General features: G+C 40.1%; 1 protein-coding gene across 1 annotated transcript in view; it reads right to left on the bottom strand.

Moving 5' to 3' along the window:
* Window positions 1-26,222, bottom strand: part of LOC149149241 (alpha-glucan phosphorylase, H isozyme-like) — a 282,919-nt gene that overhangs the window by 43,983 nt on the left and 212,714 nt on the right. Inside the window, exons 12-16 of the mRNA XM_089443518.1 lie at window positions 17,175-17,393; window positions 16,873-17,076; window positions 16,445-16,603; window positions 15,997-16,260; window positions 15,501-15,691 (exon numbers count right to left, since the gene is read on the bottom strand). Coding sequence (XP_089299644.1) covers window positions 15,501-15,691; window positions 15,997-16,260; window positions 16,445-16,603; window positions 16,873-17,076; window positions 17,175-17,393 — 1,037 coding nt within the window. The remainder of the gene's footprint in view (window positions 1-15,500; window positions 15,692-15,996; window positions 16,261-16,444; window positions 16,604-16,872; window positions 17,077-17,174; window positions 17,394-26,222) is intronic.

Here is a 26,222-nt window from a genome sequence, read left to right as displayed (position 1 = left end):
GGGCCCATTTGGGCAATCATTGATGAAAGATGGAACAATCAACTCCATCGCCCTATACATGCAGCTGGGTATTTTTTGAACCCACGGTATCATTATAAAGCTAAGGAGTCAGGAGCTTTGAGGGGGGAGGTCAGAGATGGACTGATTGATTGCATTGATCGCATGATCCCATTGGAGTCTGATCAGCTGGAGATACACCGACAGGCCAATATCTTCAGCAATGCATCAGGTACCTTTGGGAAGAACCTAGCAAAGATTGCAAGAGAAGCAGATGAGCCAGGTAAACAAAAATTTCAATTTTCAAATTCTTAATAGTTTTACTTTTTTTTTTAAAGTTTGTTAAATCGTTTATAATTTGAAAGTTAGATATAATTTGTAATTTTGTTGAGCTAACTCATTACACTCCTATGTTTTTTGCAGCACAATGGTGGGAGGCCTTTGGTGGCCATTGTCCTGAATTGCAAAGGTTTGCAATTCGTATTTTGAGTCAAACTTGCAGTGCATCTGGGTGTGAGCGCAATTGCTCTGTCTTTGAGAGGATTCACACAAAGAAGAGAAACCGTTTGGATCAAAAACGGTTAAATGATCTAGTTTATGTCCAATACAACCTTCGGCTCAGACGAAACCATTTGCTGAACAAAAGACCTGATTCAGATCCCATTGTGTTGGAAGACATTGATCCAACATCAGATTGGGTAGTGGAGAGTCGTCCAGCAGAGTTTGATCCTAATGAGGATCTTGATTTAGATTTAGATATGGAGACATCAGTTGAACTTTAACATGTTGTTCAACTTCAGCCTGTTCAGTTGAATGCAGATCCCAATCCACCAGCCTTAGTCTCACAGCCAGCAAGGACTCCAGTTGTAGGTGCTTCCTCTGCTCAGCCACGACAGAAGCGCAGCCGCATATCTACTCTATCTCAGCTTGCATCTGCTGCAGTTGCACAGCCTACTAGTGGTACCACTTCTACAGTTGTAGTTGGAGATGATGATGAGGAGGAGGAGCCATGGGGCCCCCTATCTGACTCTGATGATGATGATCCAGAGATTGATCAACATGATCTTGGATCCTCTGGTAGTAGCTACTAGCCAGTAGTACTGTAGTACTAGTACTAGAGTCTGGTCACCGTCACAGTTTACTTTTGTTGTAGAGGCCATTTCTAGCCTCCTTGGTTATGTGTTTTTTGTTTTGAGTCTTTGATCATGTATGACAGTTGACTATGTATTGCCATTGGGTACAATTTTGATATAATGGATTGGTTCATGAGCCTACTTTGATCATATGTTGTCTTCCATCTATATTATAATGCTATGTGTTTGGAAACATGAATGAAAATCTTTAAAATTATGTTTAAAATCTTTAAAATTATGTTTTTTTTATAAAAGAAATAAATATTTGATGTATTTTTTACAACTACCGAGTCATTGAAATCGAGTCGGCCGAGTCATTACCGTTTCGGAGTCGGAGTCGGAGTCGATCCTCGGCCGAGTCGGAGTCGGAGTCGGAGTTTTAAAACTATGATGGCTACTGCTTCATCTTCCTCTCTTATAAGTTCCTCTTCCAGTTCTTAAAGATGTATAGTGCCATCCTCCAAATTGTCATCCTCTGGGTGGTTGTCCCAAATTTTATATGTTGGATCCTCATAAGCCCGATCACAGTGATGACTCAACAACCTCAATTTGTAGTGCACATAAACCAACCTTTCTACCCGGTTTTCATTGAGTCTGTTTCTTTTCACATTATGTATGAAGTTGCAGGTGCTCAAACACCTCTCTACAGAAGAAGTATTTACAACCCGTGAGAGAACTTTTTTCGCCAATTTTGGCAAAAGTCCATGGCCGCCATATGATTCCCACCATATGAGAGCATCAAATCTGTCTCTGTCTTCCATTGCATGGAAGGTACCAAAAAAACCAGTGTTACTGAAGTATCTGCCTATTTCAAGACGCACACTAGCACATTCCTCCCTGTCAGGTATCAACTTTTCTAATGCTTCCAAATATCCTTTAGATACCTCTTCATCTATATGGGGTTTGGTCCTAACCCCACCCCCTGGTGCAGGTTGGCCCAACCAAGATGTAGAGTAGTATTTTGGTGTAAGGATATACGCCAAGCAATGTAGTGGAACATTAAGTTTATCCCACCTTACACACACAATCGTGAATCAGTTTGTACAAGTTGGGATCATTGTAATGAACAATATCTTTTATTTGCCCCAACATGGTATCCATCTGTTCATACACCTCGCCAATCACTGGTTTATTTGTATATGCAAACCAAACCATGTGATAAATGGGCTTGGTGAAATCCAATACTTGCCTCACATGTGCCCAAAACATACCATCAAGAGTGGCCTCCTCCACCAATTCAAAACCTTGCCTGTCAGCTGCATTTGTAGCCCTTTCCTTTAATACCTGCCAGTGTGGACTTGATACCATGCTAGCCAATGACTCTCTTACCTTCAAAAGGCACCTGAAGGTGAGGTAATAGCTACCAAATCTAGTCCTCGCAATCTTCAACAACTCCAATCTTGAGTGACTGCGGAAAAGGCCATGGGTATTGCTATGATTTGTAATAAATTTTATCATTTGTTTGCCTTTCTTGTACAAATCACCAATCCATTTGTAATGTTCGTTTTTGTTCTTAACAATATCATGCATCAAAAGGTTCATTGTGTGAACCAAACACCCAGACCAAAATATGTTGGGGTATTTATCCTCAATAATTGCTCCCGCTGCCTTACAATTAGGAGCATTATTAGTGATGACTTGGATGACATTGTATGGCCCAATACAGTCAATTGTTTCAAGTAATGGTTCTGCAATGTTGATGGCGGTCTTGAACTTGTCTAAGTAATCATATGCTGAAAGAAAGATTGCACCACTAACAGACACAGCGAGAACACTTATCAATGGCTTGCCTTTTACATTTGTCCATCCATCAGATACAATGAACACCCCATGGTCAGTCCAAGAACTTGTCATTCTATTCAAAGAATGTGATATTTTTTCTTTTTCATGATCAAGTCCAACGGTTCTTGCCTTGTCATACCCAAGGCTCTTGTATCCTTTAGGGGCATCATTTATGGTAGAAACCATTTCGTGCCAATAAGGTGAGCGAAGAACATTGAATGGTATCCCACATGCATAGAGAAACCTATAAACTTTTGAATCCACATCATTCCTACACCCTTCATCAAGGAAATCTGATATGGTTCTACGCCTTAAACCTGGTGACCCTGTGCCTCCATATCCACTGCCTTGGGAGGATCCTGAAGGAGTTCTTTGTGCATGTGATTGTGAGCTTGGTTCAAAGAAACCCTTTGATTTTTTAGATTTGTATTGGGCTTCCTCCTCTTCCCTTATGTATTTGGCTCTATCTGCTGCTGACACACCTATACAAGTTTTGATTCCTATTTGTTTATCTCCATCCCATGGCATTTTCCCGCAGAGGTGTTTTCTGGCATGGGTGTATGAACCTATGTAATTATTGTTGCAATGGGGGCAATGAAATTTAGTGGTTCCACCCCCTTTCCCTGCTTCAGGCCTGTTAACATATTTCCACAATGGGGTTTGGTCTTGTTTAGTTTTTTGAGTTGAATCATGTTCACTCTCCTCCAGCTCCTCCTCACCGGGGTTTTCATCAAATCCACTTTGTCCCCCTTCTTCATTTTCAACCCTCCTTTTTCTACTCTCCAGCACCATAATAACCAAAAAAGGAACCAAGAAGAAGAAAATGCCAAGAAATATAACCATGATGTTTGAAATTTGAAGTTTTGAATCTGCAAAATTTAATAAAATGGAATGGGAATGGGAATGGGAAACCGAAATAGAGAAAAATTTATTTATTTATTTAGAAATTAGGAATAATTTAATAAACATTAAAAAAAAAATTGCTAAACATTCTATTCAATATTGTAGAGCGGCGAACCTACCTCAAATGCGTCCAATCTCCCCTTGCTCCTTGCTCTTTCCTCACTCTCTCCTTGCTCCTTGCTCTCTCCTTGGCACCTTGCTCTCTCTCAGTCTCACTCTCTCCTTGCTCCTTAGTCCTCACTCTCACCCTCTCAATCTCCCTCTCTCAATCTCAAATTCTCAAATGAGCTCTCACTCTAACTCTCACAATCACAATGAAACCCTTTTACCCCTCCCTCCCTCAATTTATAAAAAAAAAAAATCGATTTTTTTACTGGCAGATTTTTTTCCGCGCAATTCGCTCTTGCCTGTCGTTCCCGTCACTCCGGGAACGAATTTTATAACCTGGGAGCGGTCGAGAGTGATCGCTCCTTGACTGCTCCCGGGTTATAAAATTTGCCCCCGAAACTGGCAGGGAGAGCAAATTTTTTTAACAGGAGCACGCTCCCGACCCGCTCCCAAGTCGCTCCCACCCAGAGCGTGGATTGGGAGCGGGATCGGGGGGGGGCACTCCCCCGCAACACTGGTTGGTGTCTTTTCTAGACTATTTGGAAGGTCGCGTTATATGGGCAACAAGTCGAGGCTAGAGGAGGGATATCAGGGAAAATCTTGTGCATAAAAAAGGTGTGTTTCTTCATCTGATTAGGCTACAGGTATTCTGTGATATTGCAGGTAGAAAGTTTCTCATTTGAGGATGGTTGAGAGGCCTAGAGAGTTTCCAAACTCTAGGCTGCATTCACAGAAGTGACAGCGCAGATATTTGGGGGAAAAAGAAGGGCTTAAGGAAGGGTTTGCAACAGTGTTTTAGGGCTGACGTGTGCACTAATCAAGTCTGTCAAAACTCATAAAAATTGCACAAGTGCCAAGGACAAGTGGAGCAGTAAACAAGGTATGTTTGTCTCCTATTGTAGATGTGTTGCTAGTGGATGAGTTGTCCTAGTTTGGACAGATTGCAAAGGACATCTTGAGGCTGTTGTGAGGGCAACAAGTAGGTGTTCTTTGTAGCCTAGATCAGTTGGCAAGGACATTGACAACTGTAAGAAGGGTGAAGTTTGGAGGCCTAGTGGTTAATCCCTTGAAGGAAGAAGTGGCAGCCTAAGTGTGCTAGTGAATCATCCCTAAGATGATAGTTGGAGAAGGACATTTGAAAGTCATAGTGGGCAGCCCTCCATGCCCTAAGTTTGTCTTCATCGAGCAACATAGGAAGGCAATAGAGGGAAGAAGTCCCTAAGAGTTGTGTCCTTGAAGGACTAAGGAGCAGCTAGTGGGCAAGAAGTCCCAAAGGAGCTGAGCAGTAGCAGTGGACAGTCTAGAGTTGTTCACAAACAGTGCTGTGAACAAATCAAAAGAAGACCCTATGTGTTGAGCATTGATGGACGAATGATCAGCTAGAGGGCAAATGGGAATCGTGTTTAGTGACCTAAAGGAGCAAGATCATTGATAGAGGCAGAGAGGTGTTGCTGCAGAGTGAGAGCCAAAGGACCAAGAAAATATGTTCAGGGTACAACCAGTGGTGCTATGAGGCATGCTTCATCAGCTAGCAGGTTAGAGTGTACTTTTTTCAGGGTAGATTGGTTGTCGATAGACTGACACCAAACCCTAGTTTGTATTCTTGTACCTAGAACGGGAGCCCTAAACAGTTGTATTACAGTTTGTTAATATAACAAAGTTGGTTGTTGAAAAATGCAAAGAATTGTCTATTTTTTGCACTAGTTGATTTACTGCTATTTATATTCCGCTATGCAAAGTAGTTTGTTGTGGCATTTTGTTAATTTTATGCAACAATGGTATGTTTTATGCTTTAGAGCAATTTTACTTCAATTTCTTTATTAGCCCAATATCAATATCCAGTTTAGCAATCACATCAACATGATAGTAAAATGCAGATAGAACATAAACATAAACAGTAGAAGACAAGCCAAGACGAGAGGACACAAGATGTGGCACCAGCCAGGGACAAACCCCAATGTGGGGAAATCCTTGATCAATTCTTCTTATATTCTTCAATAGTTCAGCAAAGAGAAAGATAGTACAATTTACAAATCTAATAATTTATGACAAAAGCAAAAAGCCCTAACCAAAAAAGTCAACGCTGGTCAATAGGGCAGATTCTTTCCTCAATTCAACTTGGTCAAACCCAGTCAACTTCAGCCTCCAACGGCAAGTCTAATCAGCCCAAAATAGTCAGAAAAAAGTCTAGTTAAAACTAGTCAACGAAAGTCAACTTTGTGGCCAGCCCTAGTACAGTCAACACTGGTCAAAGGAGAGGTAAAATTGCCTCAGTTTTAGTGCCCAGATCTGCGGCCTGCTAGGACAGAGATACCTCACGAAAACCGAAGTCAAAACAGGGCAATGCTTGAAGTCAACGCAGTGAGATAACCTCCCTGCAGCTCGGTCAACGTTGGTCAATGTAGTTAACAGAAATCTGTCCTTTCCTTCGCACGTGTGAGAGAGAAGAATTCCTAGAAATGTGTACCCAATCACAAGAGGAGAGAGAGAGAGATGTGAGATGAGATGATGGTGAAAATGACTTGAGGTCTCCTTTTATATGCAACGTTGAGGATGAGTTGGGGGTTTGAATGCCTGTTTTACTTGCTAGCCGACCTTGACAATTTGTCCATAATATAAATAAATTCATATCTTCATTTGTACATGTCGGAATCGGATGATCTTTAGATCAATCCTACACCTCTCGGAGAGAGGAATCCAAGAAAAATATCCGTTGTCATAAATAAGATGAACCATGTGGAGTTTTGGCCCTAGTTGCCAATTTTAACACATTTGAATTGGTAGTATCATAGATTCTAAGACCCTAACCTAGATTCTCTAGTGTGGTGGAAAAACAAGGTATTAAAGCTACTTTGAAGGGCTAGTGAATCAGAGTGCACACAACGAAGCCACTCAGAGGGAGTTGAGATCGTCTAGACTCTAGATCATGGAGCGGAGGGTTCAGCTAAAGACATGGAGATGTGGTCTTCACTGACTTGGCAGCAAGATAGGCTAGGAGTTCTAGTGGATTGGTGGTGAACCTGGTGAACAATAGTTTGTTGTAGGGCAGGTTGTTGATCATGGACTTCTTATGACTTGCCATGGATTGTTGGGACAACTCGAGGATTGCTTTGGCATGGACAAGATTGGCATGATCAAGATTGCTTCATGTGATGGACAAGATGTTGGCAGGCTAGTTTCTTCATTGGATCGTGATGTTGCATATTCAAGATTGGAGGGATGTGCACATGTTGTGTTTGATCCAGGAGGATGAGTGCTTGAAGCATTGGGTTCCGATGATGATGGCCCGTGTTCAACCGCAACTTGGATTGACTTTGTAGGACACGAGATCAATAGCAACTTGAGACAGTGGACATTTTGTAGACTTAGAGGGAGTCTAGCTTCAAAGGGAGTAGCCCTATGGAAGTGTTGAGATCTTCAGGTTCAGATGAGATGAGGTAGAGGCACTACCAAGATAGTGCGGTTCATTCTACAAAGTATGCTGCAATGATGGACGCCAGATGAGCTGGTATCGTCGTTGATGATGAAGATTTCCTAGTGTTGGAAGTACCTCCCTCGCTAAGAGGGAGTGTTGAGATTTGTAGCTTGGGAGGTACTCCAAACCCTAGGCTAGAGGGTTGTGGAGGAATTGGCACCACAAAGCCACTTGTGGGCTAAGAACCCAAGCATGGGGGTTTTTCACCCAAAGGAGTTGGGCCAAAACCAAGATGACTTTTGTTGATTTGACCCTTGGAGATGAAAGAGCACCCTTAAAGGAGCAAGGGGCAACTTCAAGCACCAAGAGAGGAGGTCTACAAGTGAAGATATTAATTTTTATATGTCAATGTGTGGTTATGTTGTTAAAAGTGACAAGTCGGCCTAGTGTAAGGAGTGCCCTTAAGGGCTAAGTGTCACACCACAAAGAGGCATATAAAAAGAGGAGAGCATAGACCTCAAAACACACATCCAAAAGTGCAACACATCAAGATCTCCCTCTCTGATTTAGCCGCAAATGTAAAGCGACCCTATTCAAAGGTGAAAATGAGCTTGGTTGGTGACTTTTCTAGACTGTTTGGAAGGCCGAGTTATATGGGCAACAGGTTGAGGCTAGAGGTGGAAGATATGAACAAATCTTGTGCATAAATAAGTTGTGTTTCTTCATATGATTGGGCTACGGGTATTTTGAGATATTGTAGGTGAAAAGGTGCTCATTTGAGGAGGGCTGAGAGGCCTAGAGAGTTTCCAAACTCTAGGCCGCATTCACAGAATTGACAATGCAGATATTTGGAGGAGAATGCAAGGCTTAAGGAAGGGTTTGCAGCAGTGTTTTAGGGTTGATGTATGCCCTAACCAGGTCTGTCAGAACTTAGAAGAATTGCACAAGTGCCAAGGGCAAGTGGAGCAGTAAACAAGGTATGTTTGTCTCCTATTGTAGATGTGTTGCTAGTCAATGAGTTATCCTAGTTTGGACAGATTCTGAAGGACACCTTGAGGCTATTAAGAGGGCAACAAGTAGGCATTTTTTGTAGCCCTAGATCAATTGGCAATTAGGACATTCACAATTATAAGGAGGGTGAAGTTTGGTGGCCTAGTGAGTGATCCCATAGTTTTCAGAACTGGGCCAGTCATTGAACCGGTAGACCCTTTGGACCAGGAACCATTCAGAACTGAAACCGATAAAAAAACTGGACCAAAAAACTAGTCAACCAAAAACACATAAAATATTCAAATTTTAAAGAAAAACATATATATTTATCTGCATCCATATGAATCCAAACCATTTACACACAAATAAGTAAAAGTTCTCATTTATATAGATTGTAAGGGTGCACATAACCAAAATAGCGTCCAATGCAATCCATCTCTAAACCAGAAATACATCAAGAAACAAGCTCCACATGGTCTCTAGCATCCAAAAAAAATTATGCTATCACAAATACCTACATATCATCAAAGCCTATATTGGGATCTTTGTCATCAATATCACCCTCTAAGCATCAAAATAAGATAGAAAAATCATAGCATGTCAAGTCAATATTTTGTTTGAGTGATGGTTATTTTTTTTAGTAGGCTCATGATAGAGGAGTTCAACAACGAATGCCACTAACATCAAGGTACATAGAGGGCTTGGTGCTCTTGATTAAATACTAGTTCCATACCCTCGTACATGCAAAAATCCAATGTAGTGTTGCAATCCACCCAACCCTGAAATCCTGGAAAATTGTTAACTCTGTTGGATTTTGAGTCAGATATAAAATTCTACTTTATCCATATGAAATCCAATGAGGTCAAAACCACTCTCAAACATCCCAAGTCATTTCATGGTAATGTTAAAAAATTAAGTAAAAGGCACTTTTACTTTAAGAATTTAACATTACCATGAAATGCATAGCGATAGTTGGGCCATATGCTTCTAGTGCCCAACTAAGACAAACATTAAAAGAGAAAAAGAAAAACAGGCCCCACTTGGTGTGTTCTGCGTGGCTTTACCATATCGAACCAGACAAAAACAGTGAAAGTCACCAGTTCAAACCGGTTTTTGCCTCAAAACGATCAGACCAGTATGAACTGGCCAGTCTAGTTCGGTCTGTACAACATTAGTTGATCCCTTGAAGGAAGAAGTGGCAGCCTAAGTGGGCTAGTGAATCAACCCTAAGTTGATAGTTGGAGAAGGACATTTGATAGTCATTGTGGGCAACCCTCCATGCCCTAAGTTTGTCTTCATCGGGCAGCACAGGAATGCAATAGAGGGAAGAAGTCCCTAAGAGTTGTGTCCTTGAAGGACTAAGACGCAACTAGTGGGCAAGAAGTTCCAAAGGAGGTCAAGAGCAGCAGTGCGCAGTCTAGGGTTGTTCACAAACGGAGTTGTGAACAACTGGAAAGAAGACCCTATGTTGAGTCATTGATGGACGAATGATCAGCTAGAGGGCAGATGGGAGTCGTGTTCAGTGACCTAAAGGAGCAAGATCGTTAATAGAGGTAGAGAGGTGTTGTTGTAGATAGAGAGCCAAAGGACCGGGTAGATGTCTTCAGGGTATGACTAGTGGAGCTATGAGGCATGCTTCATCAGCTAGTAGATAAGAGTGCACTTTGTTTAGGGTAGATTGGTTATCGAAGGACTAACACCAAACCCTAGTTTATATTCTTGTATCAGTGGATGTATGAGGGCCTTTATCCCTAGTACGGGAGCCCTAGACAGTTGTATTATAGTTTGTAATATAACAAAGTTGTGTTGTCGAAAATTGTAAAAAGTTGTCTATTTTGTGCACTAGTTGATTTACTGCTATTTATATTTCACTATGCAAGGTAGTTTGTTGTGGCATTTGGAATGGTAGTGTTAAATATTCTAATACCTTAACCTAGATTCTCCAGTTTTGAGGAAAAACAACATGGTATCAGAGCTACTTTGAAGGGCTAGTGAATCAGAGTGTACATAGCAAAGCCACTCACAGGGAGGTGAAATTGTCTAGATCATGGAGTAGAGGGTTCAGCGAAAGACATGGAAATGTGGTCTTCACTGGCTTGGCAGCAAGATAGGCTAGGAGTTCTAGTGGATTGGTGGTGAACCTAGAGAACAACAATTTGTCATAGGCAATGTTTTACAACTCGGACTCGGACTCCGACTCGGCCGAGGATCGACTCCGACTCCGACTCCGACTCGGTAATGACTCGGCCGGCTCGATTTCAATGACTCAGTCGTTGTAAAAAATACATTAAATATTTATTTTTTTTATAAAAAAACATAATTTTAAATATTGATGGGGATGAACAATTATTCTGGTGCTGGGCAAGCAGCAAGCAGGAAGGGGATGAGTCATTAGGAAATTAATATAATTGTATATATGAATTGTCGATGAAGTTAAGAGGAAGAGGACTGATACTTTTAGTCTTCATTAATATCTTGATAGTGTAATCAGGCCTTGGTCTCCAATAAATGGGTGTGAACTATAAAGATAAACTTCAGTTCTTTATCAGTGTCTCCCTGAACCTTGGAATTGTAATCCAAATTGCATCAATATCATTTGTTGCAGAGTGCATGGAAAGATGCATCAAGGCAGTATTTGAGTGCAGCATGTAATTGAAATGGTTCCTTCGATATTTACCAAAATTTATTGAACGATAAAAGAATTCCAATCTCTTGAGGTGACATATAGATAAAAGTTTCAAACAGACTTTTCCTAGTGCTCACTATTGAAATATGAGTCAAATAGGCAAGAAATACACTTCACTGTCATCATGCTGAGCCAAGCAGTGAACAGAGTCACAGGCATTGATAGTATCCACTCATTTCTTAAAGGGAGGCAATTAGAAAACGAGTAATCAAATCACCTTAAGGAATAATGAGGATCTGAATTTCAATATGTAATTGTAGTGGTTCTTATTGCCCTCAATATAATATTGGTGGTAAACTGGTAATACAAACATTTTATGTACAGACTTTAAGCTTCTTTCAAATCTGAGGTGTAATTTATCAAGATCTTATGTCTCAACTCTCATAATCCTGAAATATTGTCTCAAAAAGAACTTGTAGTTCTTTAACTTTACCAAAAATCACAAAAAAATGAATAAATTTCATGTTTTACGCTGCCCAGCTGTAGTTGTATTGACTCGGCCGAGTCAATACATGACCCGGCCGGGTTGACCGAGTCAACTATGACTCGGCCGAGTCATTGGATGACTCGGCCGAGTCATAGTTGACTCGGTCAACCGAGCCGGGTTGCTGGCCGGGTCAAAGATTTTGGTAATGGCTCGGTTCGAAACGGCCGTTTCGGAGTTGACTCGGCCGGGTTGTAAAACAATGGTCATAGGGAAGGTTGTTGATCATGGACTTCCTATGACTTGCCATGGATTGTTGGGATAACTCGAGGATTGCTTTGGCATGGACAAGCCTGGCATAATCAAGATTGCTTCATGTGATGCACAGGATGTTGGCAGGCTAGTTTCTTCATTTGATCGTGATGTTGCATATTCAAGATTGGAGGGATGTATATGTGTTGTGTTTGATCTAAGAGGATGAGTGCTTGCAGAACTGGTTTGCGATGATGATGGACCGTGTTCGACTGCAACTCAGATTGACTTTGTAGGACAGGAGATCAGTAGCAGGTTGAGTCAGTTGAGATCGTGTAGACTCGGAGGGATTCTAGCTTCAAAGGAAGTAACCCTATGGAAGTGTTGATATTTTCAGGTTCAGATGAGATGAGGTAGAGGCACTACCGAGATAGCGCAATTCATTCTACAGAGTATGTTGCAGTGATGGACACCAAATGGGCTAGTGTCAAAAGTGATGATGATGGAGACTTCCCAGTGTTGGAAGTACCTCCCTCACTAAGAGGGAGTGCGGACATTTGTAGCTTGCGAGGTACTCCAAACCCTAGGCTAGAAGGTTGTGGAGGAATTAGCACCACAAAGCCACTTGTGGGCTAAGAACCCAAGCATGGAGGTTTTTCACACAAAGGAGTTGAGCCAGAACCAAGATGACTTTTGTTGACTTGACCCTCGGAGATGAAAGAGCACCCTTAAAGGAGCCAGGGGCAACTTCAAGCACCAAGAGAGGAGGTCTACAAGTGAATATATTAATTTTTATATGTCAATGTGTGGTCATGGTGTTAGAAGTGACACACCGCAAAGAGGCATATAAAAAGAGGGGAGCGTAGACCTCAAAACACACATCCAAAAGTGTAACACATCAAGATATCTCTCTCTGGTTAGCTGCAGATGCACGGGGACCCTAGCGAAGGTGAAAAGGAGCTTGGTTGGTGACTTTTATAGACTGTTTGGAAGGCCGAGTTATGTGGGCAGCAAGCCGAGGCTAGAGGAGGGAGATTTGAGCAGTTCTTATGCATAAACAAAATATTTCTTCTTTTGATTGGGCCGCAGGTATTCTGTGATATTGTAGGTGGAAAGGTGCTCATTTGAGGAGGGCCGAGAGGCCGAGAGAGTCTCCAAACTCTAGGTCGCATTCACAGAAGTGACAATGCAAATATTTGGAGGAGAATGCATGGCTTAAGGAAGGGTTTGCAGCAGTATTTTAGGGCTGATGTGTGCCTTAACCAGGTCTGTCAGAACTCAGGAAAATTGGACAAGTGCCAAGGACAAGTGGAGCAGTAAACAAGGTATGTTTGTCTCCTATTGTAGATGTGTTGCTAGTGTATGAGTTGTCCTAGTTTGGACAGATTGTGAAGGACATCTTGAGGCTGTTAGGAGGGCATCAAGTAGGTGTTCTTTGTAGCCCTACATCAGTTGGAAAGGGCATTGACAGTTGTAAGGAGGGTGATGATTGGAGGCCTAGTGGTTGATCCCTTGAAGGAAGAAGCAGCAGCCTAAGTGGGCTAGTGAATCAGCCCTAAGTTGACAGTTGGAGAAGGACATTTGACAGTCATAGTGGGCAGCCCTCCATGCCCTAAATTTGTCTTCATCAGGCAACGCAGGAAGACGATAGAGGGAAGAAGTCCCTAAGAGTTGTGGCCTTGAAGGACTAAGGAGTAGCTAGTGGGAAAGAAGTCCCAAAGGAGCTGAGGAGCAGCAGTGGGCAGTCTAGAGTTGTTCACAAAGGAAGTTGTGAACAATTCGAAAGAAGACCCTATGTGTTGAGTCAATGATGGATGAATGATCAGCTAGAGAGCAGATGAGAGCTGTGTTCAGTGACCTAAAGGAGCAGCATCATTGATAGAAGCAGAGAGGTGTTGCTGCAGATTGAGAGCCAAAGGATCAGGCAGATGTCTTCAGGGTATGGCCAGTGGAGCTGTGAGGCATGCTACATCAACTAATAGGTCAGAGTGTACTTTGGTCATGGTAGATTGGTTGTCAAAGGACTGACATCAAACCCTAGTTTGTATTCTTATAAGTTCTTCACACAATCCTGAATTCTTCATAATTTATGCTTTCATCCTTCAATCTGTCCTAGAGCTCCACATACATCTTCTCCATCTACTTTGTAAATGCATCTACATCATCACACTTCTACATCTCAAATATCAAATCAACCAAATTTGCAACTAATACTTGATTTCTTTTGTACACAACCTTGAAAAGAAAAAAATTATTTATCTATTTACGGAGTTGTTATATGCAAAAATCCTAATTACTTATTCATAGAGTTGTTATATGTCAAATTTGTGTGCAACAAAACCTGATTGCATTGCTTTTTCTTATCTCTAACTAAGCATCTCAAAAGATTTCTAAGATTTCAGTTCACTACCTCATTCAGTCCATACAATTGAAAGTAATATATCAAACTATATTGTAGCTCCATCCCCCTCTTCTATAGCATTCCCTGAAGATGAATAAGAAATCTCGTATCTCTAAATGATGTGATCATCTTCATAAATCCATGCAATCATACTACCTCCTCAAAGAAAAGCTTCATTTACTATGTCCTGTCGCTGGTCTTCTAAAAAGGCATGAAATACATGATCTTTGAAAACTTGTCAACCACAACAAACACTACATTAGACTGACATCGTTTTCTCCATATTCAAGAATAAAATCCATGGATATATCCTCCTAAGCTTTAGTCTTGTAAATTTGTTTTGATCTTCAATTTGAACTAAGATCAATATGGCATTGATAATCTTGCATTGGCATCATACAAAACTGTTTTTTATGGATGCGCAAATTGCGCAATATCATCATGTGTAGGTAAAAAGACCATGAAAAGATCAATTTTAGTCAAAAATATTATTGTGGGCAAGGATAATCATAGTGTGACACGTGTTAGTTACAAAGAACATCTAGTTGACAAATATTGACACATAATACTTAGATTTATCATGATACTATGATCAAAATAATAGATTGAAACTCTACACAGGATCTATGCCTAACAGCCTCTAGGACACCTGGCTAGTTTCCTTGCCACAAAGAATAATGAGATTCTAGCTAGGCTAAAAATGGAGGATCCAACCCAATACAGCCACATGTTCTACTCTTCACAATAGGAGGAATGAAGGACTCCCATGAAATAAAGTAAACACTGTGTTTAAGGTCATATGGTAGGGGTGGAATTATGTTCAGCTATGACCATGCATTAGAAGTAAAGAAAGAAGATGACATTGAGCCATGAATGGGTTATCACAGTATCATGGGGAGGATTGGTAGTGAACCATGAAATTTTCTTGAATGATTCAGGACTATCCTTTATTAGAGGTTTGGAAGCAGGTCATATGAATTTTCCTGAATGATGCAGGACAATACTTTGCACAAACATTGCATGATTTGATAACAACAAACCATTAGTTGATTGACTAGGGTTTCATTTCATGCTAACCTAAAAGTGTGTTTGTGTGCATGTTAAATGCCCATGTATTGTAGGTTGGAGGGAATATATTTCCCTTGCATGGGATGCTATTGGCTCTGCATGAACACGAATTTCAACAATTCAAAATAAAAAAACCATATACTTATTCATTAAGGACAAAATTTAGCAGACGGCTTGTTTAGCGCACCTAAATATTCTCAACAAAAATATAGTATCAAAAGTATAAACAAAGCAAATCGATGTACACTTTGTAGATAAGGAAAGAAACAAGAAACAACAAATATAGTGTGTGGCCTAAGATAATCTGAACCAAAAATAAGATTGGTATAAATGCTACTAACTTGTATGCATCATCAACTCTAGATTGTGCTTCCATGTAGCTTGGGAAGTCATATCCCACAAGGAAATAATCACCACGACCATAACCAGTATTGCCTTCAAGGGAGTCAAGTAGTGGAGTGTAATCATAATCACCAAATGCACGGCTTTTCACAAACTGCTTTGCTTCTTCAAAACGAGGGTCTGGGACAAACTGTGCGGCCACAACCACAGCAATAGACTTATAAGTGCTTATCAGATACACGTTAAATACTGATCAACATTTCCGGTCTACATCATAAACAAAAATGCAGGTTTTAGGTATGGCGACAGACACTGCAGAACTAACCAATCATAAGAAAGAAAAAAATTCAATGAACTAACCAATCGTAAGAATGAAAAGGAATCAATCTAAGAAGTTTTCTAGAAATCAATAATAATCTAAATAATCTTTCTTGGCTATATCAACAACTGCAAAGTCATGTGACACATTGATAAATAGATCTTCTAGTTTCTTACCAGTCCCTGCTCTCTCTCTCTCCGTAGTTTTGGTACATCATGTGCTTGGGCACCAAACAAGAAAAAGTTATCTTCCCCTATCTCTTCTCTGATTTCTACATTGGCACCATCTAGTGTACCAATAATGAGACACCCATTTAATGCAAACTTCATATTGCTAGTTCCACTTGCCTCCATTCCAGCTGTGCTAATATGCTGAGATAGCTCACTTCCTGGAATAAGAATCTCTGCAACTGACACATTGTAGTTTGGAATGAAGACTACCTGTAGGAAAAGGAAACCATATTTTTAATCAAAAAACAAAGAAATAAACAGATAGAATTATAACAGGCTACAACATTAAGGATAGGATTATGTCAAGTATTGGTTAATGTTACATATTTAGAATCACATTCTTCAAACAACGCAATGTGAAAAACATTTTATAGGAATAACTGATTTATTGAACCTTCAAAAGATCACCAATATCTGGGTCATTATTCACGACAGCCCCTACATCATTCACAAGTTTCACAATCCTCTTAGCTTGGGTATATGTTGCAAATGCTTTTCCACCAAGCATGACAGTTCGTGGCACCACATTCTTGCGTTCCTCGGAGCTCATCTCCTATATAGCCAACGATACAACAAACCAACTTGTAAAGAAATTTAACTCAAATGTATAAGTTATATCCTTAAACCAAACATCCATGAAACAAGAAAATAAATATGCATAACATAAAATAAGTAAAAGAAAATGTGAACAGTGAGTTTTAATGGTACAAAAAGAATAAACAATATGCGAAGCAAACACAAAGGAATTTCAGAGGTAATTTTTTGTGACATCTTTCTCTACACTAATAGTTAAGATGCAAAGGTGGTTATGATCCAAAATACCTTCAACTTCTTGTATCGATATATGGCACCCAAAATATTTAAAAGTTGTCGTTTATACTCATGGATACGTTTGATTTGAATATCAAAAAGACTCTTAGGGTTGACTTTCACTCCTGTCACTTGTAAAATATACTGAGCCAAACGGACTTTGTTAGCCATCTTAGCAGAGGCCCACTCACTATGTAATTCACTATTGTCTGCAAACTGCCAAAACAAAAACAAGTTAATAAGGCTTGCCACTGTAAAATTAATATCCATCTGTCAGAAATGGGTACCTTAAAAAGTCAACATGTGATACTTACTTGGCGTAGCCCAGTTAGAAGATCAAGGTTGGTGACCCACTGGGATGTCTTCAGCCATTTTGTAATTATAGCACTTAGCTTAGGACTACAAAAACGCAACCAACGGCGAGGCGTAATACCATTGGTTTTGTTCTGAAACTTCTCTGGCCACAGCGAGTAATAGTCTTGAAAAAGTTCATCTTTTAGAATATTGCTATGCAATAAAGCCACTCCATTAACCTGGTTACAAAATGCAATGGTAGAACACTATGCATTAAACTCTAGGGTAGAAAACAATACTAGAACACAATGTATGAAATTATATTTCTTTCCTGAAGTCAATAACAGAACTTAGCAATATATTTAGAACTAGACATATAAGATTTTCCATTTATGGAATCTTAGCTCTCCTCAAAATGTTCACAATTGACAAGTACATTAGTACACATTTTAACATAGATAATTTAGCTTTTCATTTTACAAATGACATGACATTAAAGTTAGAAATTACTTATCTAATGTAGAGTGTCAAAATCACTATCTAGAAGGAAACTGACAACTGAAACTGAAACAAGATGCTTGTGTTGTAGAACTGGATTTTCTATTTTCCTTTCAGTTAAAGTAGTTAGAAACCAAACTTAAAACACAGAATACTATTAATCTGTAAATCTATCCACCAATGTGGCACAACGAACTCAAGAAAGGAACATAAAGAAAAAAAAAAGAACACAAACAGGTGGTTAAATAAACAACAAGGCCAATTTGAAACCACCTGAATTAAAAATTAAAATTACAAAGATAAAGAATTGATTGGCTGGTCAGAGACTTCCAAGAATGTTCATCATGAAATGACCAAATAAGCATAAAAAGGGCCTGTTACTGCTCAAACTCTTGCTAGATCAAAAAGACCTAACCACAAACATGAGAGCTTAAAGGAAACTACTCAAACTCAAGAAGCCGCCCATAATATTCTAACTAGGAAATAACAGTGAAAATCAAGAACATTCAGTAAGTTACTGCAATAAAAATTTTAAACATGCATGCACAATCAGTAAACCACAAAATTTGGGCAAGAAAGTTGGGCCAGTTTATTAATATCGCAGAAATTGGATACAATAGAGTGAGAACAATGGAACCTGGGCTTGCTCCTGCAAGCAATGCAAAACCCAGGTGAAAGCGTGTAGTCCTGGAAATGACTCAAACAGGTAGCTCTCACTGCCCAAAAAATTCTGCAACTTCTGCTGGAATGGAATTGGAGTTTCTGCCCTCAATACTGCTCGGAAAATTCTACAAAATTAACCCAAACCTCCTCACACCAAACCCACAAAAACCCAGAAAGGTCTTGGCATAATTCCAGTTAACCCAGAGAACCCCAAAAAGTGTGAATTACCCAGACTGGCCAGTTCTACGCATTGCAAAAGAATAACTGCTGAGTGAAGCCCAAATCCCCCGCTGAATGTCTCAAAAATCACTGCAAATTCCCTCTCTTGAAATGGATCCTTTCTTTAACCCCAAACTCCCGCAATCTCTGCTTCTCTAACTCCTGTGCAGCCTTTGCTCAGTGACCTCTACAAACAGAAAGGAATAGACAAATTTGGCCCAGAAAATACCCTGCAAAATGATACCAATCTCTGCCTCCAACAAGGGAAAATACTCCTGCAATTACCCGGATTCACCAACCAACTGAAGCAGCCCCAAATAGCCTAAGCGTACTGCCTTATGTGCCCAAAAGAACACAAAGACTAGGTGATTAACTCCTGCATTCAGCTCTAGAGAAACCCTGAATTGGACTCCCAAATTCCTCACTAGGGAGACACTCAAAGTTCTCCAAAATGAATGTGGAATTTATGCTTGGCATTCCATTGCTAAGCAACACTTCTCTCCTTGTGCTCAACAGCTCCAAGAGAGTTCGATATCATGAGATAGATAGGCAAAAAGATACAAAATGAGAGCCTCTTTGTGATATTTACAAGTGTTGAGACTCTCTCCCTTGGCGGGCCCCAATATCCATTAGCTCAAACCTTCTCTTCTCTCTCCTCTCTCCTCTAGTGTGAATTTCCTCTTGTGGTTTGAATTCCTCCCTTGTGGCACCCACATTCCACTAGCAAAATAGTTTTCCCTTTTTCTCTAATGCTCATCGCCTCCTTAGCCTCCAAAATCAAGTGGGGTCTACTTAACCCACTTGTCCTAAGTCTCTACACATCAAAATTTCCTCCTAATGTCAAAATTGCAAAAATGGGAATATGCTTAGCAAAATTATTTAGTGGGGATATCACAGTCCTCCCCGCCCAAAGTTTGCTTGTCCTCAAGCAACTATAATGTTGGATGTTGTAATACCTGTTCACCCTCCCATGTGGCATCCTCCTCCGACAAGTCCTTCCATTTGACGAGGAACTCTTTGATAACTGTGTTTCTGAGCTTCCTCTCTCTCACCTCTAAAATAGCCTTTGAAACTAAAACCAAGTGCCCCTCATCATCCAAGGGTGGTAACTTTGTGGCAATTGTAACATGTTGTCCCAAGGCCTTTTTCAGGTAAGACACATGGAATACAATGTGTACCTTGCTCCTTGGTGGAAGCTCCAACTCATATGCTACCTCCCCTATATGTCTGATCACCCTGTATGGCCCATAAAAGTGAGACTTAAGCTTCTTAGCTCCCTTCTGCTTGAACGTAGACTACCTATATGGTTGGAGGCATAAGAATACCAAGTCCCCAACCTCGAAATGCCTCTCAACTCTACGGTTCTCTGTATACATATTTCGTTGATTTTGAGTAGTCTGTAAGCTATCCTTGAGAGCCCTTAAGATCTCTTGGCTCTCTTGTATCCAATATTTGGCCCCTGTGGCCTGGTTGTCTAAAAACCATGTCAACATAAGACAAAACATCATAACCATAGAGAGCACATAAAGGTGACATACCAATCACATGTGGTAGGTGTTGTTGTAGCAATACTCCCTAATATGCAACCACTTCATCCACGCACGTTGTTGCCCATCACATAGTTCCTCAAGTAGCCCTCCAACCATTTGTTTACTATCTCTGTCTGGCCGTCAGTCTGGGGATGGTAACTAGTATTGGGTGAGAGCTCAATCCCCACTGATCGAAAAAGCTCTTGCCAGGAGCCCCCCATGAATCTATTGTCTCTATCACTGATGATGGTCTTAGGAAAACCATGCAACTTGAACACCTCTCTAAAGAGTCACTCGGCTACCTAAGAAGCTATGTACCTGGCTGGAATAGCGAAAAAGTGGGTGAATTTGGTCAATCTGTCCACCACTACATATATGCAATCACGCCCCTAGACTATTGAAAGTCCTATAATGAAGTCCATAGAAATTCTCTCCCACTTCCTCTCGAGAATAGGGAGGTTGGAACAACCTTACTGGATGTGTCTGCTCACCCTTGTTCCTCTGACAAGTACTACACTCTTGAACATGCCTCAAGACATCCTACTTAAAGTCTCTCCAAGTTGAACGCTCCCAGATCGTCGGTTACGTATTGAGGAACCCCTGATATCCTTCCTTAGGTGAATCATGGGCTACATGCATGATCTTCTCCCGCAGTTGTGATCTAGACACTAAATAGATCATGTCCTTATAATAGATCACCTCATTCATCACCCTGTACCTGTCAGCCCCAACTGTGCCATCTAAGATCTCGCATGTCTGTTGATTCTTGGAGTACTCCACCAATAAATGCGCCCTCCAATCTTGGGTGATGTCCATGAGTGAGAGTGTCACAGATCTCCTAGATAGAGCATCTTCCACCACATTATGCCTCCCCTTGACATACTCAATCTCAAAGTCGCAGGCATGAATCTGACTGACCCACTTCTATTGTCTCTAATTGAGCTCCTTTTGCTCTAGGAAGAATCAAAGATTATTGTGATCAATCTTCACCCCGAACTTGTTTCCCACCAAATACTGTAGGAATTTGACCAAGGCATGCATAATGGTCAGCATCTCCTTGTCGTATATAGAAAACAACCTCTCATAATCTTGAAGCCTCCGACTCTCATATGCTATAGGATGTCCTCCCTACATCAACACTTCTTTGATGCCCTCTGTATATGCATCGCACTCCAAAACAAAAAGTTGTGAAAAGTCAAGCAAAGCCAACACAGGACAACTGCTCATCACTCTCTTGAGGTGCTCAAAGGCCTCCTGTGCCACATTTGTCCATTCAAAGGCCCCTTTCTTCGTCATATCTGTGAGGAGTGTTGCTAGCTATGAAAACCCATTCACAAACTGCCTGCAGTAGGTACATATACCCAGGAACCCCCGTAGTTTTGTCACGTTCTTGGGCATAGGCCAATCTAGAATGGTCCTAATCTTCTACTGATGCACACGCACCATGTCCTTACTGACATAGGAGGTCAATTGAATAGCAACTGAACAGTAATTGAACAACAACCGGTCCCACGTTGACTTCCCGCATTGACTTTCCCTTTAGAAGACAGGCGCTTCACTCTGTGTCGTTGATATCCTCTCTCCAGATCTAACGGTCGGCAGTGACATCGCAAATCACAATTTCTCCCGGCCAAGGTTCATTCACTCCTGAATGATGCGATGCGATATAATCTAACGGTCAGCAATCAGCAGTCATCCAACAGTTGACAACGATATCGCACAGGGAACTTGCACAACGCTTACCTGCCTCACGGAGCCGATATGGTTTATAAACCTTGATCTATAAAAATTTGGGTCTGGGTTTAGACTTAAACTCCGATCACTTTAAAACCCGATATCCATTGGATAACAAAGGCCATCAAATCCTACGGCCTGCAGGTCTACAACCAACACACAGATTATCAAACAGCTTAACCCCGCAGTTGAATATGACGTAAGCAGTTGAAACTTAAATCGATGGTTAGGATGGAGTACGGGCCTTCAACCACGATCAAGCCTTTCTGTGCTCTTATACCCCTGTCCTTAATACTAATGACCATGCTTAACACATAAACACTGAGATTATAATTAAAATACGAAAACAGAGAAAATACCCGAATGAGTTTCAGAACGCAGATTCACAGAAGTAAATGAGTCTTCACCAGAATTGACACGCAATCACACACTGAATCAATTTCTTCAATATAATGATAATTACAGAGTCTTGGCCCTCTCGCTCAATTATAGCAATTTTACAGACCTCTATTCCAACCTCAAAACCTATCTATCACTCAACTCTCACCTCTCACTCCCATCTCAATCATCTCAGCTAATCCTTTTTCATTACATTTTCTTCTTTTTATGAATCAAATCCTATTCTAACTGTACTAACAACTTGATCTTTATTTTAATCATTCTAATAATCAAATCTCTATTTTCAAGCTCCATTACACACCTATGCTAACAACTTATCCCTTAATCTAAAATAAAACAATTTCCTAACGATTACAATAATGAAGTATAGATCATTTTCGAGAGATCCAACCCTCTCGACTAAAACTAACGTTTGACCACTCAGGTCAATGAAATTCAACTGATTTAGCCACAACATGTGAACAAACCATCACATTGTTGGCTAAGTCTAGATGCTCCTGCATCAGACTCTTGGGGAAGAAAAGAATCATCTCTCAGACTTTCAGGGTTTACTCCATACTTCTGCAACTCAACTATTGTCAACCAACTAGCATCCTCCACTGGCTGTTCTTTCCATTTGACTAGATATTGAACATAAATCTGTCCTTTGGTTCTTTTGGATACTCGTTTCTCCAAAACAGCTTCCACCTCTTTCTTAACTGTCTTTGGCATTTGTTCTTCCCAGTTCAAAGTTGGAACTTCATCTTCTGTAGTTTCCTCCTGTAACTCTGTCTCTGTCTCTTTATATGGATACAAATATGCAACATTGAAGATAGGTGATATTCCAATCCCTTCTAGCAATTCAATTTCATAAGCATTAGTTGAAAACTTTCTTACAATTCTACACGGTCCTATCTTTTTCATTTTTAGTTTATTGTAAGTCTCAGCAGGAAATCTTTCTTTTCTCAAATATACCATCACTAAATCTCCCACTTGGAATTCTTTCTCTCTTCTTTCCATATCTACTCTTTGTTTGTATTTTCCATTGCTTTCCTGCAACCTGCCTTTGCCATATTCTTGTAGTCTCTGCATATTCTCTGCAAACTCTTCAGCTTTTGCACTTCTTGTCTCATGTTTACCCAAATTTCTAAGCTCATACACACCTCTTGGATTCATCCCAAAAACAATTTGAAATGGACTCATTCCAGTACTTCGGTTTGGAGTGTCATTATAAGCAAACTTAGTCTGAGCTAGTGCTAAATCCCACTGCTTAGGATTTTGATACACTAAACTTCTCAATATGTTCCCCAAGCTTTTGTTTACTACTTCGGTCTGTCCATCTGTTTGAGGATGGTATGTTGAACTGAAACTGAGGTTAGCTCCTAGTTTCTTCCAAGGAATTCTCCAGAAATGCCCTACAAACTTTGTATCTCTATCAGACAAAACACTTACAAGCAATCCATGTAATCTTACAATTTCTGAAAAAAAACAAATTAGCAATATGTGTTGCATCACTAGTATTTTTACATGCAATGAAATGTGCCATCTTGGAAAATCTATCTACCACAACATAAATGGAATCATTCCCCCTTTGAGTTTTAGGTAACCCCAAAACAAAATCCATGCTAACTGCATCCCATGGTCGGTCTGGTATTGGCAATGGCTGGTACAATCCTGTATTCTGGCTTCTCCCTTTAGCATGCTGACATATCCTGCACTTCTCAACAAATCTCTTAACATCAATCTGCATCTTTGGCCAATAATAAAAAGTATTTACCTGAGCAAATGTTTTGTCTTGTCCAAAGTGACCAGATAATCCTCCACTATGTTTCTCCTTTATTATGTTTTCCCTCATAGAACATTTGGGAATGCACAACTTGTTGCCTTTAAACAATAAACCTCCTTGGATAAGATAATCTAACCACTGACTTCGATTATGAACTATCGGATTTTGTACTGCTGTGTAAATATCTTTGAAATCTGCATCATCTTTATACATTTCAACCATTTCTTCAAATCCTACAACACCAACTTTTAATTCTTGCACAATCAAATTTACCTTGCTTAAAGCATCAGCGACTTTATTCAACTTACCGCTTGTGTGCTTTATCACAAAAGTAAAGCTCTGCAAAAACTCTACCCACTTGGCATGTTTCTAGTTCAATTTTAGTTGGTTGTTTATGAACTGTAATGCATGATTATCAAAATACAATATAAACTCCTTTGGTAGCAAATAATGTCTCCATTTTTTTAAGGCTTGTACAATAGCATAAAATTCTTTATCATAAGAAGAATACTTCTTCTTCGCTTCATTTAATTTCTCATTGAAGTACGCTATTGGTCTCTGTTCCTGACTCAAAACTGCTCCAATTGCAACTCCACTAGCATCAGTTTCAACTTGGAATACTTTTTCAAAATCGGGTAAAGCTAAAACTGGTTTCTCTGTGATTTTCTTCTTTAGCAACTTAAAATTCTTGTCTGTTGCTTTTGTCCACTTGAATAGTTGATTAGTCTCCTTGATTGTTTCAAGAATTGGTGCACAAATCTAACTAAACCCTCTGATAAATTTCCTATAAAAACTTGCAAGACCATGAAAACTTCTTACCTCAAATATATTCCTTGGAATAGGCCAGTTCCAAATTGCTTGGACTTTCTCTGGATCCATTTTCAACCCTTCTTTAGAAACTACAAATCCCAAGTAAATTAATTCTTATTTCATGAAACTACATTTCTTCAGATTTATCAGTAGTTTCTCTTCCTGCAGAGTTTTTAAAACCAATTTAAGATGCTCTAGATGTTCTTCCTTAATTCTACTAATAACTAGAAAATCATCAAGATAAACAATAACAAACTTGCCTGCATATTCCTTCAAGACTTCATTCATCAATCTCATGAACGTGCTAGGTGCATTAGTGAGTCCAAAAGGCATCACTAACCACTCATACAACCCACTGTTTGTTTTAAATGCAGTCTTCCATTCGTCTCCTTCTCTAATTCTTATTTGATGATATCCACTCTTCAGATCTATTTTAGTAAAATACTTTGACCCACTCAAACAATCCATCAAATCATCCATACGTGGTAAAGGAAATCTATACCTAATAGTGATCTTGTTTATGGCTCTGGAATCTGTACACATACGCCATTCACCTCCTTTCTTTGGACTGAGTACTGTTGGTACATCACATGGACTAAGACTCTCTCTGATTAGTCCCTTATCTATCAGGTCTTGCACTTGTTTTCCAACTTCCGCATTCTCTTGAGGAGTTAATCTGTACGCTGCCTTCTTTGGAAAACTTGCTCCTGGTATTAGATCAATATGATGACTAATACTCCTGATTGGTGGCAATGCATTTGGCAACTCATCCACAATAATGTCAACAAAATCATTTAACAGAGTTTTGATTTCTTCAGGTAAATCATCTAAGTTTGTGGAAGTCAAAATTACCTTAGGTCTCCCTACAACAGCAAAATGCATTTCTTCACCTTTTCCAATCTCTTGCAACAGCTCCTTTCCACTCATCAGCATAACACTGTTTCCAGGTGCTCCTTTGTCAGCGTCATCCTTCAATGGCAGCAATGTATGTTTATTTCCATCCTTCTCCAAAGTATAAGTATTTTTTCTCCCATCATGAATAGCTTTCTAATCAAACTGCCACGGTCTTCCCAGCAATACATGGCATACATCCATTGGCATTACATCACACAATATCACATCCTTATACGTACCAATCTGTATCTCTACCTTGCATTGTTCTGTCACAATAATTTGATGTCCTTTCTGCAACCATGACACTTTGTAAGGAGTAGGGTGTACTGTCTTTACTAATCCTAGCTTGTCCACCATCTCTGTAGAAACAAGGTTATCAGTGCTTCCACTGTCAATTATCACTTTACAACATTTACCTTTGGATTTGCATGTAGTTCTGAATAAACTCTTCCTCTGAGCTAGTTCTTCAGTCTCTTTCTCTGCCTTAAGCAATGCCCTTTTCAACAACAGGGATTCTCCTACTTCAAGGGATTCTTCCTTTTCTATAATTTGAGGTG

Source organism: Pinus tabuliformis, chromosome 9 (genome assembly GCF_031772625.1).
Source record: "Pinus tabuliformis cultivar Carrire ecotype Pingquan chromosome 9, CPIR1, whole genome shotgun sequence".
NCBI classification, from domain to species: Eukaryota; Viridiplantae; Streptophyta; class Pinopsida; order Pinales; family Pinaceae; genus Pinus; species Pinus tabuliformis.
This window is presented reverse-complemented; position numbering and strand designations above follow the sequence as displayed.